Source organism: Choloepus didactylus, chromosome 1 (assembly GCF_015220235.1).
Source record: "Choloepus didactylus isolate mChoDid1 chromosome 1, mChoDid1.pri, whole genome shotgun sequence".
NCBI lineage: Eukaryota > Metazoa > Chordata > Mammalia > Pilosa > Megalonychidae > Choloepus > Choloepus didactylus.
In genome coordinates this window covers 210,950,306-210,963,855 of record NC_051307.1, presented here as the reverse complement: position 1 = coordinate 210,963,855, position 13,550 = coordinate 210,950,306, and the positions used below count along the sequence as shown (strand labels likewise).

The 13,550-nt window shown below is 43.2% G+C and overlaps 1 protein-coding gene across 1 annotated transcript in view; it reads left to right on the top strand.

Moving 5' to 3' along the window:
- The window catches only part of DNAH12 (dynein axonemal heavy chain 12), a 304,653-nt gene that overhangs the window by 151,523 nt on the left and 139,580 nt on the right, over positions 1 to 13,550 (top strand). The window contains 4 exon segments of the mRNA XM_037798810.1: positions 1,126 to 1,309; positions 1,457 to 1,597; positions 9,598 to 9,681; positions 10,443 to 10,631. Of these exon segments, the coding sequence (XP_037654738.1) occupies positions 1,126 to 1,309; positions 1,457 to 1,597; positions 9,598 to 9,681; positions 10,443 to 10,631 (598 nt within the window).

Here is a 13,550-nt window from a genome sequence, read left to right as displayed (position 1 = left end):
CTCTATGCCACCATCTTAGCTCCTCCAAGTCCCTGAACTTTTGTACTTCCTCTGTTCCCTTTCTTTCCTGCTTATAAATTGGTAATTTTTTTCTGTGCTCATGTCTTTACTTGTTAAATGTAGCTACCAGCTATCAATATGCATAAATAACAGTGTGTTTACTATCTTCTTCCCCTGAAATGATAATTTCATTAGGTATATTAACTGTCTTTCAGGTTATCTCAAGTGACAATTTCACCGAATGTTTCATCACTGTATAACATCAATTGCCAATCTTCTAGTCTTGATAACAGTTAATTTGATCTCCACATCTCACATCTAAACCAATCCCACCTATTTTTGTCTTTTTATTATGGCAAGAACCCCTTCCCCTCTTCTAGGCACTAATTTCTGTCAGTAAGGATGGACTAAGTTATTTATAGGAACAATCAATACCCAAATCTTAGTGAGCTAACAAAAAATGAAACATTTATTTCTCACTCATGCTGTATGTGTGTTATAGGACAGCAGGCAGGCTCTGCTCTTCATAATCACCGAGGGCCCCAGACTGTTGGAATAGCCAACTTGGTGGGTCATCTAGAGGGAAAATAGAGAGCTCTGTGAAGACTCTTACTGGCAATTATCTATCCCTGCTGGGAAATAATACTCATTATTTCTGCTGCTTACTCATTGTTTAGGATTAGTTACATAGTTCTTGCACAAGATGAACCCTACTATGTGCCAGAAGAGAAGAAAAACAGAAATATTTGGCAAAGAGCACTAATAATTACTATAGAAAGTGAAGACTTGAGAAAAAGGAATCCTTCCTACTTCTCTACTTAGGAGGTCCTGAATCTTTTTTTTTTTTTTTTTTTTTTTTAAGAGTATACAGATAAGTTTTCATTGTCATTTGGAGACTTTTTATTATATTCCCTTTTGTAGATGATGTTATTAATGTGGAGAATTTGATTTAGAGATCAACCTATTCAGAAGTAAAGTGTATTTTCCTCATATCTGAGAAAACTCCATGTAATTAAAAAAAATTTATGTAGTAATTAACACAATTTTACATGCCAATGTATATGGCAAATAATTTATCATTATATTTTAGAGTCTTACTGTGTTAATTACTTTTCTCTTTAAAAGTTTTATGTTAGTAGGAGAGCCTTTTGCTGGTAAGACTGAAGTTCTGCATGTGCTGGCTGATACTCTAACTCTGATGAATGAACGTGGCTATGGAGAGGAAGAAAAGGTTATTTATAGGACCGTAAACCCCAAATCCATTACTATGGGCCAACTTTTTGGACAGTTTGATCCGGTGTCTCATGAGGTAATCTACAATTTAAACATTCTCAATTCTTTTATTAGCAGTTCACATTAAACCAAGAAATTTGAAATATTTTCCCATTTTCAATGCTAAATTCAGTTTTCTAAATGGGGCTTTACAACCCTGTCTTTTTTTTTTTTTTCCTCTTAGTGGGCTGATGGCATTGTGGCAAACACCTTTAGAGAATTTGCCTTATCAGAAGCACCTGACCGCAAGTGGGTTGTATTTGATGGTCCTATTGATACTTTGTGGATAGAGAGCATGAACACAGTATTAGATGATAATAAAAAGGTAATCATCGTGACTTAAAGCAAAGCAGATGTAGAGATGCTTAATTAAAGTTATATATTCAAAAACTAATCAACTAGGACAATATTTTTATAATAAAAGATGCAACAAATTGAATAGGTTTGTAGAATTATCTTTTCAATGACAACTATATTACAATAAACCCTTTGTTTATTTTTTCATAGAATGAAAGTATATTTTATTGAAACTACTGCTTTACCACGACGACATAGTATTCTAATAGATAACAAGTTGTTAAGTGACTCCATTCTTATGGTTTATTGTATGACTTCAAATTAGTATTTTAGAAGAAAATAAAACAGCTTCATTCCCTTTTTAAAACATTGAATACTTCAGGGTTTATATGTAGCACATGACCTTAGAACCTGTGAGATATACAACAGAACTAGGAAATGAAATCTTCTAATATTTAATTTAGAGATAATATACATCCTGGAAAGTATAAAAAGTACACTAATGTAAGGGTAGATTCTGTGATTATTTTACATTTGGGTACACTCACATAACCACCACTCAGATAAAGACGCATAAAATTTCCTGTGCCCTGTAAGGTTCCCTCATGTCCCTTCCCAGTCTGTACACCCTCCCCCAGAGACCATCACTATTCTTACTTCCATGATGATAAATTAGTTTTGCCTGTTCTTGATCACCATGTAAATGTAATCATGCTCTTTAGTGTCTGAATTTTTTTGGTGAATATGATGTCTGTGATATTCATGTTGCAGTTCCAGGTGATTCTTTTTTATGTCTGTATTTAGTGTTTTATTGCATGAATTTACCATGATTTATTTCCATACCTATATGAAATAATTACACCCTAAATAGGCATATTTAGCATATTTATTTAATTAGCGTACATATATTCTAGTAGTTTACCATAGGTGATTGGTCACTTATTATTTCTGCAATATTGATTGAGCTTTGGGTAGGAGGAGTAAATAGACAAGAAGCAGTAATGATTCAGAAGAGAGGAGTTAATCAATAGAGTGAAGTGTAAGGATTCAAGGACAAGTGGAAGGATTGTCTCAACTAGATGAGAGAGAGCAAAAGGGTGTAGATACAGGTGAATATATGGATTTGATAGAGGAAATTTGAAGGCAAACCCTTTTGATGTCTTCTCTTTTCTTTGTGAAGTATTATCAGTCCTGATGATTTGCAAGTTTGTGGAGAAAGGAGGAGATTCAAATTAGCCCTTATGGAAAATGGGAACAACAACTGTCTTGGAAGATGTAGAGGGATATCTGAGTAGCACTGAGGGTCTGATTGAGTTGAAGACCATGTATTATTAGTAATGCTTTTATGAGATTTTCTCTACCAGTCTAAGAAGCTTAAGTGTGAGTGTGTGTAACATTGCTATACTAGTAATGTGGAAAGATTTTGAAGATATTTGGTATGAGAATGGTAGATGTGCTGGAATATGGAACAGAAGCTGGCTAATGAAAGGAAGTGAAAACAACAGGGATGTGAAAGTCCTTACAAAAATGAAGAACTGGTATAGTAGGAGCCAATGAGAGCTGTGTGGATCAGTGGCTGTGGGCAGAGTCTGAGATGATTGAACTGAATATTTGTTACAGGAGAGAGGGTCCCAATATATGAAGTAGATGGCTAGGGTGGAGTGAGGAGAAAGTAACTGAAGACAAGATGGTCAGGGATCCGAGTGGATGCCAGGTTGAGATGTTCTTCCTTGTAAATACTGGATAAAGTCAGAGTTAGAATAAAAAGAAAGATACTGAGCCCAGCACCAAAGACTTTAGCCAACAAGGGAGAATGTTTGGGTGCTGGTGGGTGACAGCAACAAGCAGGAGTTGTCAAAGGAGCAAGGGTTGTACATGAGAGCAGAGTAGAAGTAGTTGGGAAGCAACATGGAGAAGTGAGAAGAATGCTGACTCCACCTCCAAAATTTGTGGTAAGCAGGAGAATGTTTGCTGACATAATCTGGTTGAGGGTTATAAGTGCTCTGGACCAGCACTGTCCAATAGAACTTTCTGCAATGATGGTGCGGGACACTGATTACGTGCTTCAACTTGGCGGGCCTGGGCTGGGGGACCTGATCAGCCCCTGGGGAGGGTGGTGGGCACGGGCGACAGCGCCCTCCGCAGCCCCCCGGGCCTGGGAAAGTGAGGCCGGAGGCAGGCCCCATTTCCTCACCCAAAATAACACTGTCAGGGGAGGCTTGCCGGAGGGAACCGCCTTTTCCCCACCCCCTTATCTTGCCCGGACACTCCCCGTTGCCAGTGCAACTCCCATTACCACCAGTGCGCATACATTGTTGCCAGACACCGTTACCGGAGCAACTCTCGCCCCTTTTCAATCAACCTCCGCGCCCTCTCAGAACCAATCCAAGCCTTTAACCTCTACAGCTACCCCGCCCTCTAAACGCCCGATATAAGCTTGTACTCTCCCCTAATAAACTCTCTTGGTTTCTTCACCCTAAAAGAACCGTGTCCCGCCTGTTCCTTTCTCGCCGCCCTCCATACTTTGCACGCCTCCGCCGGGGACCTGGCCAAGTCCCCCGCCTCGCCCTCGCCTCCGGGAAAGAGCCCCCGCCGCCGGTACCCTCCAAGCAATCCTGAGAGCCTAGGATTTAGCAACCGGCCGCCACCCCCCCCCCAGATGAGTCAACTGCGACCGCAACTGGCGCCCAACGTGGGGCCCCTGGAATTAAAAGTCCTCTCCACGCAGCGGTCCAGTGAAACCACCCGCTCGCCCGGACGCCTCTCCAGCTCCCCTTCTCCTCGCCTGCAAAGTAAGGGCCGCCTCTCCCTTGCCGCCCCGCGGAGCCGCCTCTCCCTCGCCGCTCCACGTCTGGAGCCGCCTCTCCCACGCCGCTCCGCGCCCGGGCCGCTCTTCCTTTCCCGCATTAACCTGGCTTTTGCCCCCGACTACCTTTCGTCTTCTCTTCCTATGTCCCCCCATTCCTCCTAACACTCTTCCTCCAGTAGCTTTCCCTCTTCCCCTCCATTACTTTGCTGTGGTCCTTTGTGTCTTTGTTTCTTTGTTTCGCGCGGTGTGCCTCTTTGCGACCGCCCCCCCCCAAACTGCTCTCGCTACTAGAGGCTCCTGCCTTCTATTCTCGCCGTCTCCTTCGGCCTCGCGACCACGGTTTACCTCATTTTCTTTACTCAATAATCAACCCCCCTTTTTCTTTTCTCACTCCGCTATGGGTAATCGTCTATCTGCACGCCAAGCACCCCAAGTTCGTGCTCTGGCTGGTCTCCTAGACACACATCGCTGTAAGGTGTCTGTCCGGCAGCTGCAAGTATACTGGGACCTCCTGCTGCCCTTTAACCCATGGCTCACCACTTGCCATCTTTGGGACCCTGTTACTTATGATCGCCTTATTGATCGGGTCACCAACGCCATGGGACATGAGAGCAAGCGCTTCCCTCCCGGCTTGCTCCCCACCTTAATAACCGTCCGCTCCTGCCTTCAAGGCTCCCTCCCCCCTGATCGAGGCCCCATTAAATCCAAGGAGGCCCTATCAACCCAGTCAACAGATTCAGACAGCGATACTAATGTAGACCACGATTCGGACACAGAGTCCTTAGTCGAGCAGATTAACAACGCGCTCGAAGTGACTCCCAAAAAACAAAATAACACTGAGCCTCGCCAAGATGGCGAACTTCCTCCTCCTCCTTCTTCTTCCATCGAGGGGAGGAAGTGCTCCGGTGACGACGTCAGCCCTAAGCTGGGCCGGAAACCGCAAGCGCTTTACCCCACCCTTTCACAGGGCGGAGCTAGTCCACCATCTTATGCCTTAGCCACTCCCACCGCGCCACCGTCTTGCGACGCTTGGGGCCTCCCACTTCCGCCTCCCCCTCCGGCGAGCTCCCCCTCGGAGCCGCTACCGGCAGCTGCCGCCGCTCCTCCCACCCTGCCGACTAACAACCCCTGGCTGCCTTCTACACCTCAAGGCAACCCTTGGGGCAACGCTCCCCCTACCCCCACTCCCGCGCCAAGCCCTCTGCAAGCGCGTCCTCCTTTCTCTCGTGCTTTTCGCTGCTTTCCTCTTAACCTTACCCCCACACCACAGAAACCGTATGACTGGTATCCCATTGACTCTGATACTATTAAGCAGCTTCGCAGGGCCGTCAAGGAGGACGGGTTAGGTAGCCCATACGCTTCCCAAATACTGCAGGATCTCGGCATGGACTTTTGCATCCCCCAAGACTGGGCCTCGCTTGCCCATTCCATTCTTAACCCCGGCCAGTTTGTTGATTGGCGTGCTCACTTCCAGGCGGAAGCAGCTAAGCAAAGTGAGCAAGACGCAGCCACTGGAGTCTGTCATCACCCCGAAGCCTATCTAGGCACGGGAGCGTTTCTAAATGCATCTGCCTATATTAATGCACCTGCCACCTTTTGGCCTATCCTTTGGGGAATCACCTTACGAGCGTTTGCCAACTGCTCTGCCTGTCGGCCTAATAAATTCACCAAGCTCTTCCAGGAGCCGAGTAAGCCTTTCGCCACCTTTGTCTCCAGAGTCGAAGAAACCTGCGCTCGAAAGCCCTCCAGCCGCACCTCAACTACAAGCAGCGCATCTGGAAACCGCACCTCAGCTACAAACAGCGCATCGCCAACCCCACCACCCCAACCTTTTCTGCCCCCCTCTCATTACTCCTCTCCCCTCCTCGGCCTTATCCAAGCAGCCTTCACCTCGGTAAATTTCTCCAACCCCAATCTTACCTCCTCTTGTTGGCTTTGCCTCTCCACTTCCTCCCCCCTGTATGAGCCAGTTGCCTCCAACCTCTCCTTTTCAGAAAACACAGAGGACAGCCCCTCGGAATGCAATTGGAATACCTCTGCCGTCCCCCTAACCTTTCATTCAGTCTCCTTTACAGGAAAGTGCATCCGCCCTCGCTCAAGTAACTCTCCCAACCTCACAGCTTGTGCCGACTACTCATCTCCCAGCAGCTCTGCAAAATTTCTCATCCCTCATAACTCCTCCCAATGGCTCTGCTCCTCTACAGGGCTTACCCCCTGCCTTAACGTGCAAACCCTCAATACAACTAATGAAACTTGCCTCCTAATTGTCCTCATCCCTAGGGTCCTATACCACAGCGAGGAAGACTTCTTCCTCCGCCTGGAAACAACTGCAGCTTCTGCCCCACTGCAAAAGCGAGAGCCCATCACCGTCCTCACGATTGCCTCCCTCCTAGGTCTTGCAGGCGCTGGCACCGGAATCGCTGCATTAGCCAGTCAAGGCTCCGCCCTAACTCACCTCCGGGCGGCTGTTGACGAGGACATTCGTCACCTACAAGACGCTATTTCCCATCTTAAAAATTCTGTCAGTTCCCTCTCTGAGGTAGTGCTCCAAAACCGCCGAGGTCTCGACCTTCTCCTCCTCAAAGAAGGAGGCCTTTGCGCCGCCCTAGGAGAAGAGTGCTGTGTATATGCCAATTCCACGGGTCTCGCCGAGGACAGCCTAAAGAAGGTCCGAGAGGGACTGGAACAACGCAAAAGAGACCGTGAAGCCACCAGCTATTGGTCCCACATCTTTACCCCCCTCCTCCCTTACCTCCTCCCTCTCCTCGGCCCCCTACTAATGATTATTCTAGCTCTCACCTTAGGACCCTGCATTATCCGCAGAATTGTCCAGCTTGTAAGGAAACAAACGGATGCTATTTTCTCCTCGTTTGTGCAAGTCCAGTACCAGCGACTCGCCACCTCTGACGCTCCCTACTCCGAGATAACAACCAACCCTCCGCGACCTCACCGCCACCGGTCAACCCGCCGACCGCGAGGCCCTTCTCGATCGCCTGAACATCGTACCAACCTCAAGCTCCAGCTTCTCTGAACCTCCAACTTTAAACCCCCCACCCTCGTCCATCCCGCAAGCAGCAAGGCCCCTGTCGAGCGCCCGGGCGCCACACCAACGCCGAGCTCCAGCCTCGCTGAGCCACCGTCAACCCCTTTTTCCCCTCCCCGGTCTCCCCCTTCCCTCATCCCTTAGCGGGCCTCTCCGGTAAGCTTCTTCCTTTAATTAGAAAAGAAGGGGGAAATGCGGGACACTGATTACGTGCTTCAACTTGGCGGGCCTGGGCTGGGGGACCTGATCAGCCCCTGGGGAGGGTGGTGGGCACGGGCGACAGCGCCCTCCGCAGCCCCCCGGGCCTGGGAAAGTGAGGCCGGAGGCAGGCCCCATTTCCTCACCCAAAATAACACTGTCAGGGGAGGCTTGCCGGAGGGAACCGCCTTTTCCCCACCCCCTTATCTTGCCCGGACACTCCCCGTTGCCAGTGCAACTCCCATTACCACCAGTGCGCATACATTGTTGCCAGACACCGTTACTGGAGCAACTCTCGCCCCTTTTCAATCAACCTCCGCGCCCTCTCAGAACCAATCCAAGCCTTTAACCTCTACAGCTACCCCGCCCTCTAAACGCCCGATATAAGCTTGTACTCTCCCCTAATAAACTCTCTTGGTTTCTTCACCCTAAAAGAACCGTGTCCCGCCTGTTCCTTTCTCGCCGCCCTCCATACTTTGCACGCCTCCGCCGGGGACCTGGCCAAGTCCCCCGCCTCGCCCTCGCCTCCGGGAAAGAGCCCCCGCCGCCGGTACCCTCCAAGCAATCCTGAGAGCCTAGGATTTAGCAACCGGCCGCCACCCCCCCCCAGACGAGTCAACTGCGACCGCAGATGGAAATATCTGCACTGTCATGTGAAGCTATTGAACACTTGAAATGTAACTAGTGCAATTAAGGAACTGCATTTTAAATTTTATTTAATTTTAATTATTAAAAATTGAATACAAATAGCCATATTTGGCCAGTGGCTACCATATGTATGAATAGTGTAGCTCTAGACCATTCATTCTCTTTCAAACTAAGAAACTGAGATCCAGAAATGTTAAATGCCTAATTGTTGACATATAACTAGATAGGAACAAAACTGGGACTAGAAAGATGAGTGTAGAAACAGAGAGGAAACGTTAAAAAAATAAATGTGGGGGAAGAATTTAAAGGACTTAGAAATCAAATCACTTTGGAGTATCAACAGTTAATAATTTTTATTAATATTATTAAAAGTTAATAATTTCAAAAGAGGAAGCCAAGGAGGTTGAGAAGATAGGGTTGCTTTAATAGTTCATAATGGACAGGATTGGAATTTGAGAGAAGGGAAGAGGTTGATGAATTCAGTTTTTGGCATATATAATCAAAGAGGAAATATTTTAGATTAAAAGAGACTAACAAAATATAACAAACACAGTGCATGGTCTTTGAATTTTGGTTCGAAAAATCAATTGGAAAGACATTTGTGGTATACATGAGGAAATTTAAGTATTGACTATTAGGTGATATTTAGGAATTATTCTTGATTTCATTGGTTGTGATAATACCATTGAGGTTATGTAGAAAACATCCTTACTTTTTAGAGATGCATTCTGACATACTTGGATCTCAAATGCCATGAAGTCTGTGATGTTCTTTAAAATACTAAAAGCAAACAAACAAATGAAGTGACTATGGCAAAATGTTAATGGTTAAATCTAGGAGATTGGTATATGAGTGGTCATTATACTATTTTCTTTTATTTTTCTGTATGCTTGAAAGTTTTCATAATTAAAAAGGCCCTTTGACAACTTCATAAAACCAGGAGTATTTCATGTAATTTTACTTATTTTTTAAATTACTAAAGTTTATTCTTTTTTTATTAGAGAATTTGTAGGTTTACAGAAAAATCTCATGTAATTTTATTAATAATAAGAATTGACATTGTAAAGCATTTTACAGTTTTTGGAGTATGCCATGTAATCCCTTCCATTCTATAAGAGAGATAGTACCTTGTTTCATAGGTGAAGAGACTGATACTTAGATGTTAAATATTTGCTTACCTAGTAAGTGACAGAGGTAGACCAATGAAGATAGTCTAGCTTCCATTTTATACTTATTCTATCACAAAGAGATACTTTATAAGTTGAAAAAAGTGTATTTGAGAAGTTTGAAATATTATTAAAATAATTTTTTTTTAAATAACTGCCTTTAGCTTTGCCTTATGAGTGGAGAAATCATTCAGATGTCTTCTCAAATGAGTCTCATCTTTGAAACAATGGACCTTTCCCAGGCTTCAGTAAGTTCATTTATTTATACAACAGTGCTTTGTTTGTTTGTTTACTCATTCATTTTTCTTCTGTTAATTTGGTCAAAAAATTTTTTTGTTATGTGTGAGACAATGGGTTAAGCTCCAAGAATGCAAAGATGACTATGGCACAGCTTATGCTCATTTAGAGAGGCTGAGAAGCATGCTGACATCCCCAGTACAGAGCTACATGTCAGTGCTCTGAGAGTATGGAGGACAATGAACACTCAAGTGGTGAATGGGTAGAGGAGGACCATGGAAGGTGTTTGAGTGTTTGAGATATATATATGTATATATACTCAGAACATATATATTATATATATTTTAACAGTTTTATTCACACAACATAGAATGAAGTGTACAACCACTGGCTCTCAAATAATCACAGAGCTGTGCATTCACCTCCACAGTCAATTTGAAAACATTCTTTTTGCTCTGAAAAAAAAAATGGTTTTGAAGGAGGTTTAAAATTTCTTCAGGGAGACTGTTTGGGGCAGGGCATTCCAAATCATGAGAAGACGATGTATAAAGACATGGAGCCATGACATCATGGCATGACTGAGGAACTGAACTGCAAATAGTTTTCTGCATGGGTAATTCTATTGTATGTGATGTGGTCAGGTATCAGGCTGCAGGGGTAGACAGGAGCCAGATCATGAAGGGCCTTATAAGTCATGCCAAGGAGTAGTTGATAATTGCCAGTTATTACCGGTAAACAACATTGGAAAAAGAAAACTTGTCTTTTTTCTTAGCCTGCCACTGTAAGCCGCTGCGGCATGATTTATTTGGAGCCCTCACAGTTAGGCTGGGAACCACTTGTGTCTTCATGGTTAGATTCACTAAAAGGACCTCTACATGAACCAGAACATCAAGCTCTTCTGAGAAGACTTTTTGACTGGTTAATACCACCCACTTTAAGATTTCGTAAGAAAAAATGCAAGGTAACACTATAATTCTCAAGTTTCTTTAGTTTCCATTTAAGCTGAATTAGTCTAAAGTCACAATATGAGGGTGACTGACTAAAACCACTTACTTATTTAGTACCTGCCTTTGATTTTATATTGCTCAAGTTAGAGCTAAATAACCCAGAGGTAAGATTTACTCTAGGTGAACTCTTCGGATAAAACTATGGTGACTGAAACTTTAAAAATCCCAGTTATTTTCCATATAATAAAAGTATTTTAAATATGTGCCTTTAAAAAATCAAGTGTATATTTAGTATTTTTTGAGAAAACTTTACATATTAGTGTCCTAGAATTGCCATAGCAAATTACCACAAATTTGGTGGCTTAACACAGCAGAAACTTATTCTCTCATAGTTCTGGAGGCCAGAAGCCTGAAATCAAGGTGTTGGCAAGGCCATGCTCCCTCCAAAGGCTGTACAGGAGGATCCTTCCTTGTCTTTTCTAGTTTCTGGTGGCTCCAGACGTTCCTTGTAGCTGCATAACTCTTATCTCTGCCTCTGTCTTCACATGGCCTTCTCCTCTGTATGTCTCCCCTCTGTGTGTCTCTTACTTATCATTGAATTTAGGGCCCACCTGGATAATCCAGGATGATCTCATCTCATGATCCTTAACTTAATTACATCTGGAAAGTCCTTTTCCCAAGTAAGATCATATTCACAGTTTCTAGTGATTAGGGCATGGGCACCTTATCTTTTGGGAGGCCACCATTCAACCCATCATATGCATATATATTAGTTATTTACATGTAAGTATATAAAGTTTTCATTCTAAAATACTATTTTAGGGATAGAGAAATATTCTTCATAAAGGAAAAAAGCTTCCATTTTATGAAGATTGTGTATGTCTTCATAGAACAAATATATGGATGAAGTTCTTTTGCAGTTTTACAATTTTAAAGCTCTTTGTGCTGTAAGTAATGCAAAATAAGCTCTAACTTTCTGAAAAGGCGTGTTGGATTTTCTTCCTATAATTTATTCCCATGTTTTCCATATCTAGTCAGTCACCTAAATCTGTTGACTTTCATTCTTTGATAACTTTCACATCTGTCCTCTTTTCTTCATGCCTATCTCCCACTCGTTTCCCATTATAGCAGCCTCAGTTCTGACCGTCGTCATTTTCCTACCTGGACCAATACACTAGAGCTGTTCTGGTCTAGTCTACCTCCTACTACCAGAAGGAAGATCCTAAAATGCAAATTCATCAGTTTACCCCCTACTTAAAACCCTTCATTGGAACCCTCTTCCTTTTAGAATAAGAACCTTAATACAGGCTATAAAGCCTTTCAGGATATGGCCACTGTCTGCTTCTCAAGCCTCATTTCTTGCCATTCCTTCTTTTTTTTTTCTTTTTTTTTTTCATTTTTATTGAGATTGTTCAGATACCATACAATTATCCAAAGATCCAAAGTGTACAATCACTTGCCCCTGGGTACCCTCATACAGCTGTGCATCCATCACACTTAATTTTTGTTCAACTTTTAGAAACTTTTCATTACTCCAGACAAGAAATAAAGTGAAAGATGAAAAAAGAAAAAAAGAAAAGGAAACTCTAAACCACCCCTATCCCTAACCAACCCCCCTCAATTGTTGACTCCTAGTATTGATAAAGTACGCTTGTTACTGTTTATGAAAAAATATTGAAATACTACTAACTGTAGTATATAGTTTGTAATAGGTATATAGTTCTTCCCTATATGCCCCTCTATTATTAACTTCTAATTGTATTGTCATACATTTGTTCTGGTTCATGAAGTGATTTCTAGTATTTGTACAGTTGATCATGGACATTGCCCACCACAGGATTCAGTTTTATACATTTCCATCTTTTGACCTCCAACTTTCCTTCTGGTGACATATATGACTCTGAGCTTCCCCTTTCCACCTCATTCACACACCATTCGGCGCTGTTAGTTATTCTCACATCTTGCTACCAACACCCCTGTTCATTTCCAAACATTTAAGTTCATCCTAATTGAACATGCTGCTCATACTAAGCAAGAGCATCTACATTTCTTCCACAAGGCAGGAGGGAGAGTCAAAGAAGGTAGAGAGGCAAAAGAAAGAGGAAACAAAAAAATGACAGCTAGGAAGCAGCAAAAGGAAAAATAACCTTAAATCAAAGTAGAATAAAGAATCAGACAATACCACCAATGTCAAGTGTCTAACATGCCTCCCCTATCCCCCCCTCTTATCTGCATTCACCTTGGTATATCACCTTTGTTACATTAAAGGAAGCATAATACAATGATTCTATTAGTTACAGTCTCTAGTTTGTGCTGATTGCATCCCTCCCCCAATGCCTCCCCATTTTTAACACCTTGCAAGGTTGACATTTGCTTGTTCTCCCTCGTAAAAGAACATATTTGTACATTTTATCACAATTGTTGAATACTCTAGATTTCACCAAGTTACACAGTCCCAGTCGTTATCTTTCCTCCTTTCTTGTGGTGTCTCACATGCTCCCCATCTTCCTCTCTCAACCGTATTCATAGTTACCTTTGTTCAGTGTACTTACATTGTTGTGCTACCATCTCCCAAAATTGTGTTCCAAACCACACACTCCTGTCTTCTGCCACCCTGTAGTGCTCCCTTTAGTATTTCCTGTAGGGCAGGTGTCTTGTTCACATAGTCTCTCATTGTCTGTTTGTCAGAGAATATTTTGAGCTCTCCCTCATATTTGAAGGACAGCTTTGCTGGATACAGGATTCTTGGTTGGTGGTTTTTCTCTTTCAGTATCTTAAATATATCACACCACTTCCTTCTTGCCTCCATAGTTTCTTCTGAGAGATCCGCACATAGTCTTATGAAGCTTCCTTTGTATGTAATGGATTGCTTTTCTCTTGGTGCTTTCAGGATTCTCTCTTTGTCTTTGACATTTAATAATCTGATTAATAAG